This window comes from Emydura macquarii, unplaced genomic scaffold (genome assembly GCF_026122565.2).
Source record: "Emydura macquarii macquarii isolate MOO-44397 ecotype Brisbane River unplaced genomic scaffold, CSIRO-AGI_Emac_v2 contig_306, whole genome shotgun sequence".
Taxonomy (NCBI): domain Eukaryota; kingdom Metazoa; phylum Chordata; order Testudines; family Chelidae; genus Emydura; species Emydura macquarii.
The window spans coordinates 11089409-11102719 of record NW_027130443.1 but is presented as its reverse complement, the minus strand read 5'-3'; the positions used below and the strand labels follow the sequence as shown (position 1 = coordinate 11102719).

General features: G+C 51.6%; 1 protein-coding gene across 2 annotated transcripts in view; it reads right to left on the bottom strand.

The window, feature by feature from the left end:
* Nucleotides 1–13311, bottom strand: part of ARHGAP45 (Rho GTPase activating protein 45) — a 42225-nt gene continuing 28914 nt past the window's right edge. For both annotated transcript variants that reach the window (XM_067559106.1, XM_067559103.1), the window contains exons 17-23: nt 11615–11778; nt 10153–10341; nt 9067–9204; nt 6819–7060; nt 6202–6460; nt 5320–5413; nt 1–4615 (exon numbers count right to left, since the gene is read on the bottom strand). In XM_067559106.1, the coding sequence (XP_067415207.1) occupies nt 4185–4615; nt 5320–5413; nt 6202–6460; nt 6819–7060; nt 9067–9204; nt 10153–10341; nt 11615–11778 (1517 nt within the window). In that variant the 3' untranslated portion in view covers nt 1–4184. The remainder of the gene's footprint in view (nt 4616–5319; nt 5414–6201; nt 6461–6818; nt 7061–9066; nt 9205–10152; nt 10342–11614; nt 11779–13311) is intronic.

Sequence of the window (13311 nt, the reverse complement as noted above, 5' to 3'; positions counted from 1 at the left end):
TTACTCCAGATTTCTCCCCCTCTCCTTTTGGTACCATCTTGAGTGCATAAGTGCTCTAATGAAGTCCGCTCCCAGAGTGCCGAGCCTTAGCTCCCCCGCCTGTGATGGTTAGTGAGCTGGACTCTTCCCGCTCAGCTCTGGCAATACTTCACTTGCTCTGTTTGAGCAGGATGTCCTTCTGCAGCAGAGCTTGACAGTGGACAAGTATCCAAGCTGTGTTACCGGGAGCCCGTCTCGGCACCGAGTCTCCAAAAAGCCCATGGAGACTGGCTGCTGCTTCCCTCTGTCCCAGCCTCTCCTACCTGACATGGAAAGTCATGCTTTCCTGGCTGGCTGGGTGGGTTGAATTCTGTTAGGCGTGGTGTGCCCATGCTGTCTTGATCCTCTAGCTTTTTCAATTCCCCCATTTTAACCCTTCTCTAAAGCCTCATCTGGATAATTCAAAGTATTTCTCTCTCGAATGATAAGCCTCTTGTTACGTCCAGTGCAGCGTGCCTCTTACAGGTGGGGAAACTGAGGCACTGTCTGATGCTAGGCACTAGGCCATGCTGCCCCATGTGGCTGAGCACTGTTCCTCCTGTGCGTAAATATTCGTCTGTATCAGATTAGAAATGTGCTGCTGAGATGCCACTGTGCAGCTGAGGCCAGTTCTGTAGGTGGCAGCTCAGTTTTCTCTCCTTAGCTGTTTAGTACAGCGGAGCTGATAGAGAGAGGCTCAAATACATTGCTCTTAAGCATGGGAAAGCTCATCTGAACACTTTTATTTCTTTCAAGCATGTGAATTTGTAGAGTATAAGCTATGTAAGTCTGCTGTGTACAGCAAGGCTGTGACTCAGGTTCAAACAAACACGTTCCATCTCTGGCAGCTGCCCAATATACAAACAGGCTGCATGGCATTATGCTAGGTACAAGCACAGCACTCATAATACAGAAACTCCATTCCCTCTTGTGCATCCCCCCCATCCGTCCATCCGTCCCTGAAGACGCACATCGGACAGTCCAGTGTTGGCAGTAGGACAGGAACATGGTGAAGTGGTTCTAATTCCTTCTGCTATGACGGAAACAAGCTGCTGTGAAAAAGCATCCCTCCTCTTGAAGGACAATGCAAGAATGGGTCTTGCGATCTTCCAGCTCAGTTACAAACCAACCAGTCTGTGGTCTGCTGTGGACACCTTTGTTTTGTGTACCGGTTATCTCCACCTCTAACAAGCAGCAGTATTTCTTCACGAAGAAGAATTAATGCTGGGATTAATTTAACCGGTCTTGGAGAGTTCCAGGCATCAACAATTCCTGAGTTCTTTCCCCTTGTGTCAAAGATTATTGTCCTCTTAGCTTTGGAGTCTATAACATTGGGCTGAACAACAGAATCTTTACTTCTCCCATCAGAATGCAGCAGTGTACAAGTACCACCCCAAAACTGGGAGGGACCCATCCATTCAGTACAGCAGTAGCTAGGCCCAAGGGTGGTGTGAATTGAGGGGCAGGGATTGAGCCAGAGAGGTATTTTAGGCTCCTAACACTGACATCAGTGGAAGTTAGGCGCCTAAACCCCTATGAAGATCTGGGCCTGAGACACTAGTCGAGCCCTTGAATGGGTTCAGGGTGTGAATTGTCACCCTAGCTGCCGCGTTGTCTGCTTAATCTGTGAGCTCTGTGTCGTGGCCTCTAGTTGTGAAGCCTGTTCTCCTTCAACGGGGCAGCTTTTTTTGTCCCCACAACACCACTCCATACGTTGCTGAGGAAGTGTCTGTATGGAAGGACTAAAAAGCAGCTTTGGCTCTAGCTGTGGCTTTTTGAAATCGCCTTGGGAGGGCGCCTGTTCTCAATGGATCTGTGGTGGTAACAAATACAGCCTGCTTTGGTTAAATGAAGCCACTAGGTGGCAGACGGTATTGGATAGGAACATGAGTCCAGAGAAGCTGGAAATACAGCAGCTAGACTTTTGCTCATGTGATTTGTGTTCATAGGCATAAGTGGCGGTGGGAGCTCTGTGTGCACACCAGAGGGTGGTGATAAGCATTATGTTTCAACGACGAAATGCTGGAAGCTAAATCTAATAACACGCACAACATGCCTGGGAGGTAGCGAACTTGTCCTCTTGTTCTACAGAGGGGTAAGTAACTTACCTCAAAGGCAGAGAGGTACAGCGTTCAAATAAGAGTTCCTGAGCTCAGCTCACTAGACTAGACTTAAAATGACAGTGTGCGCGCTGGCAAAAGCAGGGACTGACCGTAGCAGCCTGCAGATGCTCAGAGGTTGGAGTATCATGCGTGCTGTGGGTTGGGGTACCGCACCGAAGCACTGCTTCGTGTGATCCCACAACCACAGGTGAGTTAAACTTAGCTGGGACTCTGGTGCCACTGGATCGACATGCTTCCTGCTCACTTACAGGCTTTAGCAACACCCCCCACAGCAGCAAGAGGAACATGGAAGCCTGAGGACGGGCTGGGGTGGGAAATAAGAGGAAGTGATTTTCAGCTACTTTGTGTTAAAATTTATTCGCAAGTTTAGTCTCTGCTGCTGCTTCAGTGATGTGAGCTCTTGCCTTTCTTTAAAGCCATAATACCTGGTTCCGTTTAACCCCTTAAGATGCTTTGCCAGCTGTGCCCTTGGACATGTTGACAGGTCATCTAAAGAGTCCCCTGCTCTGGAATGTCCTGTACCACAATTCAGGCAGCTGCTGCCCCCTGAAAGCAGCTTGTCCTGTGAACTGAGGCAGAGGACAAGTCACCAGATGCTCACCAAGTGGCGCAGTTGGAGTGGCTGTGTCTGCATCATGGATTTCCATTCTTGGGAGCACTAAACACCCCCCCTTTTTTTTATTACAGTTCAAGCTTCTTTAAAAACTGCTCAGGTCTGGGGGCTGGGTGACTGTAAAAGAAACTAGACTAGACAGAACCCGGGTCCTTACCAACGAAAGGAATTACAGCTGGGAAAACATGCCTGCCCACTGATGCTCTCCAAGCTAATTCACAGCAGAGAGTCCAGAACAGCCAGCAGCTCACACGTGGCATCATCTATGATCTTGCCAAGTGGAAGAACGACCATAAATAAGAAAAATTGTACAAACCTCCCAGCTGGGTCTGGAAAGGCTGGTCACTAGTTAAGTCCCACGTCCTGCAGGAGTACCAGGGTTCTTGCACTTGACTTGTAGCTGTGGCTTGCATGCCTGGCTTGCATGCAGTCAGTCATAAGCGTTTGTGCACTTTGTGGGCATCAGGCAGGAATATACAGCCTCAATGCATCAAGCCCCCTTCCCCCTGAGTTATGCAAGAGGGCAGCAGCAACTACCACCTTCCTGTAAAACCAACTGGCCTCTAGGAGCTTTATCCCGTCTCTGTTGACTGGGTGTTGGCTCTTGGATGGCACCTATGTGACATTGTGGTAGGAGATTGTCCAAAAGCGGTCCATGCCACTCCCACTGCTCTGCGGCACCCTGATTGCCATCGCTCACCACAGAGGCTGTGCATCTCCACAGTATAAAGCATTCTGGGATCTTATACGCCGTACCCATATAAAATATTTACTCTGCCACCTGGGATGCTTTGACTTGAGTGGAAAGAAGGTGGCGCTTTCTTAAAATAGGTTGGTGAAATGCAAAGAGCTTGTGTTGTCCCTTCCTAGCCCTAATAGCTGGAGTTTTCAGTATTCGCTTCCCCACCATCTCCTCTGCCAGATCTCTATCACCCACACTGCAGCCTGTCTAACGTGGACAAGACATTTCAAGATCTGCGTCTCTGTTCCCGAAGAGCTATTTAAACAGAGGAGTTTAAACCCTCTGCAGCAGCATAGCAGAGATACAGCAAGGTCCTGGATGCCTTCCCAATCCAGCAGGACAAGGTCAAATCCAGCCTACCTGGACTCCTCCTTTCAAAGGAGTGTGCTTTGTGGGTATATTGCTGTCTAGCTGAGGCTCTGGTACAGCAAAGACCGCTCGTTGTCGGGCTGATCTAAACATCCTTGCAGAGGGGGTTTGTATGGCAGCTCCAGTCACTAGATAAAGGTGATTCTATTGCCTGCAGCCAGCATACAAAACCCTTGGGAGCTCCCTGAGGTTTGGCTGTGCTATGAACCTCCCTTCCCTCAATATGCACAGCATCGTCCTTTCGCTTAGCTGCATGTGGGTAACCTCTTTGGTCAGCCATCCTGCCCCTTTGTCCATTGCATAGCCTTTGCTTGGTGGCCTAGACAAACCTGGGCTGCCGTTCGCTGGCTGACTTCCGCACTATCGTGCCATCCCGTAGCTGAACGGTGAGCAGCAGCCGGGGCCCCAGCGTGTTGTTGGACTGGTTTGTGTTATAGTCAGAAAGTGGCCTCTCGTGCTGGTCTGCCTTGTCTTCCCTCTCAGAGACTGACTCCTCTTCTGGGTCGCTCTGCTCTTCCTCCCCTGAGGGGCTGTGCTGAAGAGAAGAGATGTACTCGGCGTCCGACTGGCCCACGCTGCAGGTCCTGCTCAGCTGCCCCTCGCTTGCATCGTCGCAGAATTGAGCCTCGTCTGTGCTTGTCTCGCTTCCTTGCTTTGCCAGCCGCTCCCTCGGGCCTCTCTCGTCTATAGCCGGCAGCTCCACCCCCTCTTCCACCTCCGAGTCGGAATCGATTGAGCGGTCGCCCGATTCTGCAGGACACATGACTTTCTATAACCCACCGGCCCCACTCCCTGGGGCTAGCAGGATCCTGGTATAGCAGAGCCTCTTCCCAGGATGGGGAAGGGTTTTGTTAACCCCTTTAGTGCCCCAGTGGTTGTGGGGCAGTGCAAGACTGGACAGTTTTGCTGCCCTTAGGGCTGTGACTCCGGGATTAAATCGACCCCCTGTTGGGCGCACGGGGTCCCACTGGCAATTTTCTCTAAAGCAGGAAGATGCTGCATCCATTCAGTTGGGCTGGGAGAGCGGAGCTGAGATTGCTCGGAAGGGACAAGGGCGGGGGGGGGGGGAAGGGCCGTGACCAGTGATTTGTACATCTGTACCTGGCAACTTTGCAGCCCAGGCCCTGCCAGGGAGAGATGCTGACCAACAAGACTGGGGCCTCAAGGCCGCTCTCCACCAGCCAGGTACAGCATAGGCTGCAGCGGCTTTGTGCCCTGCCTGTGATCCCTCCTAGCCACGGGCCAGTTACTGTCAATGGCAACGTGGACCCCTGTCCACGAGGCTCATGATAGTCACTGATTGGTCAGTCTGAACTGTGGCCCAGTTTGGAGCAGGTAGCCAGGAGATGAACAACCCGCTGGAGCTACCTTCGCATCGTTCAGTGGCCTTGGAAAGCGCTGTGCTTCTCAAGGACATCAGGGGCGGGAGGGGCCTGCCTGTGGCTGTCACTCACCTTCAAACAGATCGGTGGTGTTACCTGAATCCCCCTTCTCCGGAGGCACCTCCAGGTACGGGATGTTGCTGTGGGGAACTGTAGGCTCGTTGTCCTGGGAGGGAAGGTGGAAGAGCAGCAAGGTGAACACGTGGAGTGGGGGAAGGGGCAGTTGCAACACTCAGCTGTTCTTAATTTAAATTAACACCCTTTAAAGCTAGTTTTCGGCAACCCCTTCTCTCCTGGGCTATAGGGGAAATGGGTCATGAAATCCCAGTTAGAGGAACAAAAGGAAATTGGGTCTGTCTCAGGAGCCAGTATATTAAAATGGGGGTGATCGTCCATCCTTCCTCCTACTCCTTTTCTGTCTTGGCTACTTTGACTAAGCTGTCGTCTCACTGTATGTTTGAACAGCTGTGGGGCCTTCATCCTTGCTGGGGCCTGCAAACACTACCGTAATCTCAATAATAACTACCCAGCACCTGGCACGTGTGTGTTTCAATACAACGCAGGGCAGCGTACGCCGAGACGAGGGCTGCCCGAGACTCTGTCTCCAAAGAAGGCAGCTGGCCGAATCCTGGCTAAAATTCTGCTCTCTGCCTTGGCATGAATGATACTTCAAATAGTTGCCTCCTTCCTTCCCCGCAGCACCAGGGCTTGGGCAGCTCAGCTCCCTCCGTTCCCCTCATCTGATGGTGGCCTGCCCTAGATAAGCGAAGCCTCCACTTCCTCTGTGGGGCCACCCTTCCTTTTAAAGCTTGTTTGCTTTAAGCTTGTCCTCCTCTCCTGCATGCTGTCGCTCCTCTTGCTGGCTCCGAAAGGCCAAAGGGGGCAAGCGGAAATAGAATTTCTCCTTAGGGAAGTGCTCCTCTGCCCCCCGCCCCTCCTCTGAGCAACTCCCACCTGGCTAGAGCGCCTGGTCCTCTCTTTGGCATCCTCAGCGAGTTCGTCGGAGCCGGCCAGCAGACTGGCTGCTTTGTTCTCGAAGATGGTCGCGTAGAAGATGATGAGGGCCTCGATGATGCGGGCCTGGTGGGGATAATCGACCAGCGAGGACAGGGAGATGGTGGCCTCGGTGGGCCTGGGGCGCATCAACGTTGGCCCAAAGACAATGCCAAGGTTGCTCGAGGTCATTTTGTTGTCCTGTTCCACTTCCACAATCCTGCAGGAGCCAAGGAGCAGGAAGAGGTGTATTCATGAGAGAACAGATGGGAAGGGGACTGGAGCGGAGGTGGAGGAGAGACAGGGACAGGTGGAACTCAGACAGCCCGGGGCTCCTACACAGGAGGGGATGCTCTGCCTGTACTACAGGACCCCCACTTCTCTGGGGCAGTGCCAGCTTCGGTATGGGAGGAGAGATCACCAGCCCGGCCTGCTAGTTCTGGGGAGGACCCAGCTGCCCTCATACCTAGCTTCCATTTTGGAGGGGGGGGAAGCTGACCTGAACCTCCATCCTCCCATTTCAAGGAGGAAGAGGATGGTGACGTGCTGCAGGATCACTAGTGCTCCCCCCTCCTCACCTTCTCAGGTGCTGCACGATGTACTGCAGCGTGGCCAGGTTTTCCCGTGGAAGCTCCTTCAGCAACTCCTTCAGCTTCATCACCAATGTCACCACTATCTTGTCAGTCTCCGCTCCTTTGTCCACCAGCTCAGGACCTCCCTTCCCAGCCTTGGTCTTGGTCTCACCCCCACCTTGCAGGCTTTCCTTGGCCAGGCCCATGAGTTCATTGTACAGCCGGAAGGGCATGATGGGTTCTGGCAGCTTCAAGAAAGAACAGAGGGGGAGATGGCTCCATGGGAGCAAATGCAGAGACTCAGTGCTCACCAGGGCCGTGGCTGTGAAGCAACATCAGAGGACACTAGATGCTCCTAGCCCCTGGGATGGTCATCTCCTTCCTGACTCGGCTACTGTCCTAGCTCACTGAGCCTAGAAAACTCCGTTCCTTTCCACAGCAAGGGCAGGCTCACTTCTATGGCAAGAGACCATCCCGAATGCTCCCCACAACGCAGAGAGGGAAGGAAAGGATAGCTGCACTACGGACCTGGTGCACCGCAGCCATGCAGCCACCTCTGGGGTTGGATGGGCGAGGCGCTGCACAATGCCGAGGGGAAACTTCGGCCAAGGACGTTTTCGTGGGATCATGAAAGGCCCCAGGGAGCAAACAGGAACTTGGTTTGCAAATTGCACGGAACCCGGTTTAGCCTTCTTGGAGGCCAGAGGGCAGCGTCAGCCCTGTTGACATTCAAAAGTCTGTTTCCAGGGAGTCCTGAGACTTCAAACCTACAGCATCAACCACTGAGCCGTTCCCTCTGGCGTGTCCCAGTGATGACAAGGAGACTTCCTGTCTCATGAATCACGAAGACTTCCTGTTGCTTTGGCTTGGTTTTCAGACTACTCTAACTAGGGAACTTGAGAACAGATTCTAACGTTGGTCTGCTTCTCTCTGCCCTGTCTGGCTGTCCTGCATTTCTGTACAGGCTTCAGGCCACAGCCTCAGCTGCTGTAATTCAGCGTAGTCCCAGCGCAAGGCCGTCAAAGGGGCCATGCTGACTTGGAGACTAGGAGAAGGCCTGGCCTTTGTCAGGCCTCTTCAGCCAGTCCATGAAACCCTGCCCCTAATGAGTTAAAAGGGGTAAGGTTACCAAACCCACAGTCTCAAGTGAAAGAGACCAGCTGCTTCCCCTTCTCCTGCCTTGCGGTGTCTCTTGTTTGAGGATGTGGGTCACCTATTTTAAAGGGCTAGTTTCATATGCTGGGGCCCTGGTCAAAGGAGAGGGGGGAGAGCCCTTGGTACCAACCCCTGGAATGCCAAGGCACAAACAGCTGCTCCACCAGAACTGGCCATGCAGTTGAGTCACCGGACGTGACAGGACGGGGTGAGGTGCTCCCTGTCTGACAAGTCACCAGAGGTGGTGGGAGGATAAATATTTTGGAAGGACTCAGCGAGGATGGCAGCGGAGGGTATACCATATAAGTGTTGCTCTAGGCAGACTGTGTGTCTAATGCTGGGGTCACAGAATGAAGCTTGCAAATTACCCCATGACCAAGTGCCGCATGAGCAGAGGCAGGGCAAGAATCCCCACACCATGGCCTTTGCACAAACCTCCCTAGCCGCATGCCTTATCCCTGACCTGGATGAATCCCCGCTAGGCAGGGGTGGAGTTCTCTCTGTAGCATGTTCATTCTGGGGCATGCCCAGGAAGGGGTGAATTGCTGCCAGCTGCCATGGCGGGTTTGCAATGTGGACACCTGTCCACTAGGAAATTATCTCATTGCAAAGAGCCGCTAGATGGAATGACTTCAAGCTGTGTTGTCAACCTCAGGCATTCAGAATTCATGAGCCAGCTCCTCCCCCTCCAACAAATAGGAGGGTGGTTTTTTTTAACTAATAGATCGTTGGGGTCTTTGTAGTTGCCTTCTGGTTTCAGAGCCATTGAGTTCATCGTTCATGATTTTGGAGATAACTCCTTCCTTTCAGGAGCTGGGACTTGAAGAAAAAAAAAGCAGGATAAAATCCCAAGAGTTGGCAACACTGCTTTAGCTTCCTACTGGCCTGCTGTGGATTTGGAACCATGATTTAAAGACCTTAGGTCGCGACCATGGTCACGAGCCATCTAGCATATGGCATTTAGCCCTGGCTTGTGGCTGAACTCCTCCTGCCAGAGGTGATCCTGGAGGGCTGGATATGATCCCTGAAAATACTTCCTTTGGCGTTTCTCCATCTCCCGTGGTGCAGAGAGAATCCTGGGGGGTCAGGAACTTCTTACCTGTCGCAGGTAGAGCTTCAGCACGTTGCTGATATCGTGAGGGGAGGCTTGGCTCAGCTCCACCAGCTCCTTCCCATTCTCAAATGCCTGGCAAAGCTTCTCCACGCGTGTCTTCACGCCATTGACCCGATAGATACCCTGCAAAAGGGGAAAGAGGGAGAGTGGGAGGGGTGTGTCGCCACCAGCTCACCCAGCACAATGGCCTTATCTCCCCAGCACTGGTTCTGGGGTTAGAAACAACTCAAAAAGATTGGGACTGTTCAGCTTGGAGAAGAGATGACTGAGGGGAGGTAGGATAGAGGTTTGTAAAATCATGACGGGTGTGGAGAACGTGAATAAAGAAGGGTCATTTAGTCCTTCACGTAACACAAGAACAAGGGGTCACCCAATAGAATTAACTGGGAGCAGGTGTAAAAGAAACAAAAGGCAGTACTACTTCACCCATTGCACGGGCAACCTGTGGAACTCATTGCCAAGGGAGGATGTGAAGGCCAAAGCTATAAGGGGGTTCAAAAGAATTAGATCAGTTCATGGAGGATAGTTCCATCACTGGCTATTAGCCAAGAGGGCCAGGGACGCAACCCCGTGCTCCGGGTGGCCCTAGCCTCTGACTGCCAGAAGTTGGGAGTGGACAACAGGGGATGGATCATTTAATGAGTGCCTGTTCTGCTCATTCCCTCTGAAGCACCTGGTATTAGCCCCTGTTGGAAGACAGGATATTGGGCTAGATGGGCATTGGTCTGACCCAATATGGCCGTTCTTATGTTCTTTATCATTAGTAGTTAGCTATTAAACCTGAGTGCTGCTCTTTGATGCCTCAGTTTCCCCATCTGTGAAAACAGGAGGTGTCTTGCCCAGGGTTACAGGTAATCTTGGCTCTGATACTGACTCTAACTCAGGAGTGCCTGGCTCCCAGCTCACCAGGCCTCTCTGGAAGCAGTGTGGCAATTTCACTGCAGGATGCAGAACTGTGCTGTGAAAGGCGCTCGAGCTAACCAGCCTCGTTTCCTGCATGGCAAGGACAGCCTGAGACAGCGAAGGGAACCCAGCCTGACGTGGTCGAAGGGCAGAAAGAAGATGCCTCACCTTGGTTTTCAGAGCCCGCTTCTCGATCTCACAGATGCACTTCTTGATAATGAAGGGGATGCCATCCGAGCTGTTCTGGGAAGTCTGTGTGAAATCCCGGCCAAAGAGCTGCAGCTTCCCTTGGAGTTTCTTGTGGCCGCACTGAATGGCCAGCGTCTCCAGACATTTTTTGTGGCAGGCTAAATAGCACTGGAACAGACAGGGAGATGGTTTGCGTGAGTTCGATTCACAGGCACAGCCACCCTGTTGTGTACACAGCAAGAAAAGCCCCTGCCTGGGAAATAGCAGCGTATTCACTCAGATGCGCTACATTCCAACAGAGGGGCCTAACAGCTGGGTTGAGCGGAGCAACTGCAGTGCAACGGCAGGGTGGGCTGGAGATTGCCTTTCTACGGGGATGGACCCAAAGCCATTCTGTAGCCTCAACCTGTCCCAACACATAAGGGAAACCAACTATTCCAAAAGCAATGGAAGAGGAGGTAGGCAGGGACTTCCCCATAATCATGGGCATCGTGCCCACCTGGCAGTGGGCAAAGGAAGCAGCTGGAATACACAGAGAGCGTTTCAGCCAGGCCTTCACTTTGGCGGGTTCATATTGCACCTGCAATTAATGCCAATTGCACATCAGTAAATCGGGGTCCTAGAGATGTAATGGACCGTTGCCCCCCCTTTGACCCAAGTGGCTTTCCAAAATTCAGGACCCTGGGGATGTTCCAGTTGGAAGTAGAAATTGAGGGAGTCTGGTATTTCTTGCAACTAAACAAGATGGCATCCCAGGAGTGTACAAAGTCCTGCTTCTCTGCACGCAGGCATAACCAAGAACAGAAGGAGCAGGTTCTTCACTTATAGCCCTGCTCCTCTTTCGCCAACACTGGGCCCCAAAGCTCTATCTCTAGCTTTTCCCATGGTCGTTTGTGCTCACAGGTTACTACTTGGCTTTCTTGCTTTTTGCCTCTGCCTCTCTTCCTGTTCCGTGTGTCCTCAGTGTCTGCGCGTCCTGCCTTCTCACATACACACCAAACACAAGCAACACTCAGCAAAACCTCTCTGCCCCATCAGTCCAAACTGCTGGGTGGGTTCACCCCCCCCCCCCTTTTGTCTAAGGGTGGGGGGATGCTTATTAACTCATCCTGACAATTATGTTAATTGAAGAATGTGTTCATATCCAATCTCAAAGAGGTTTTTGATCCATGCAGTCACCCGTACCTCTCAGCATAACAGGACTTAAACTGCAGGTGCAAAATTGCTCTCATCGTTATATGAAGCTGCAAAAACACAGCCCAGCAGTTGAGACTCTTGGGGAACGAAGATGTGCGAGAAGTGAGTATACTATCACCCAGAACGCTTGCAGATTTAGCTGAGGTCACTTAGATCCCAGCTCACATCAGTACAGCAGGGGGCATCTCCCTTCTGCTTCATCTATCCCTTCCTTCCCCCAGGCCTGCTTCCTGTCTCTCCCTACCTCCTCGCACTCCGCTCCCTGGAAGTAAACGTAGCTGTTGCATTCCCGGCATTTCGAAGGGGTGCGAAGCTTTCTCAGCCGATGGGTCTGGGCAGCCTTGGACAAACCCACGTTTCGGAATGGGCCTGTCGGAGCCGTCATTTCAGGGGCTATCCCATTGATGCCTGGAGGCAAACCAAAAATAAATCCATCCAAATTCTGTGTTACTCAGAGGAGCTGCCATAGGGTGAGACCCCAGCCCAGGAGCACTTCCAACACACCAGTCAATCAACTGAACGTGCCTGTACTCCAGTAATGTCTCAGGTAACCTAGGGCCTGAGCTTTAGGATCAGCTCCTCTGAGTAACATGGGTCAAATAAACGTGTTCCCTCCTCCTTTGTAAACCCAGGATCATCCATGGGGATGTCATGTTCCGAGTGACACATGGAGAACTGCGGTTTTACCGTAAGCTGTCTAGGCAGTTCTCACCCATCTTTTCTATGCTCTCCTCCACTCTCAGGAGCTGAGAAGAAAACCCCACCAGTTTGTCTTCTAGCTCATCCTCCATGGATTGAATGGCCAGCAGCACAATCTGGGAGCTAATCTCCAGGAAAGGCTGGCCAGCATCTCCAGAAGGTAATATGAAATACATGATGCAGCTGCCATGGGACACTTTCTACCAGCAGCGCCTTCTGCTGTCAAACTGAATTCAACTCTCAAGTAACTTGCGTAGAGCTGAGGTTTTTGGGAGGCTTTCTTCCTCCTACTGGTTTTTTTTTTTTTGGCATAACTCGCAATAAAGATCCAAAATCCCCAACTCCAAGGGGGCAGAGGGTTAGTGAGTCTGGAAAAGGTGCAGCAAGCCTGGGACAGATGCAGCCCAGATCACAGTTCTGAAAGCACCATGCCAGGGGCTCAGCATGAATAATGGAGCAAACACTTAAGTCACCAGCTTCCAATCATCCTATTTCCCTATCAATGGAAGACTAGCAAATATACTAAGATTTCTAGTGACTGCAGTTGTTACATACAAGGAAATCCTAGCTCAATGATTGGCTGAAAGTAGCCATGTGACAAGTCATTGTGTTTCTGTCCTTTCCTTCCAAAGTCAACAGGATTTACGCTTCTAGAATTAATTAACCAATCAGATTGCATACGCAAATCTCAGAGTCCTGTCTGCTCCGTAGTCAGTAATAATTCTCCCTACCCCCATGGAACTTGTCAAGTCACCTTTAAAACATTCACGTGCTAAGAAATCCCTGGCAGGGATGGGAGAGATTCCCACACATTTGGGAGATGTGGTAAAATACAGCTCTTAATCTCGTCTTTTGGGGAATATCAAGATTTACAGTCCCCCGTGATCAATGTCAGCTTTCAGTTACACTAATGGGACTCCAGTGTCACTGAGATTAGAACCTGGGCCCTCTGCTTTGCCTCGGTCAGTATTTGGACAGAAAGCATTCAGAGTATGGCAGTCCAGACATCTGAACACATTCTCTCCCAGGTAACTTGCTTAACTCAGTGGAGTTACTCCAGGGATTAATTTGGGCCATTGATTTTATGTTGTCCACCTCCAAGACACACAGTTCCTTGAAGCAAACACCAACTTAATCTTGTCTTCAGTCAATCTTTTCCTCAAGGGAAGTCATTATCTGCTCAGTTTTGTCAAGGCGCCTGGGTACTGAGCTACCAATATGGTGGAACCCCTCTCCCCATCA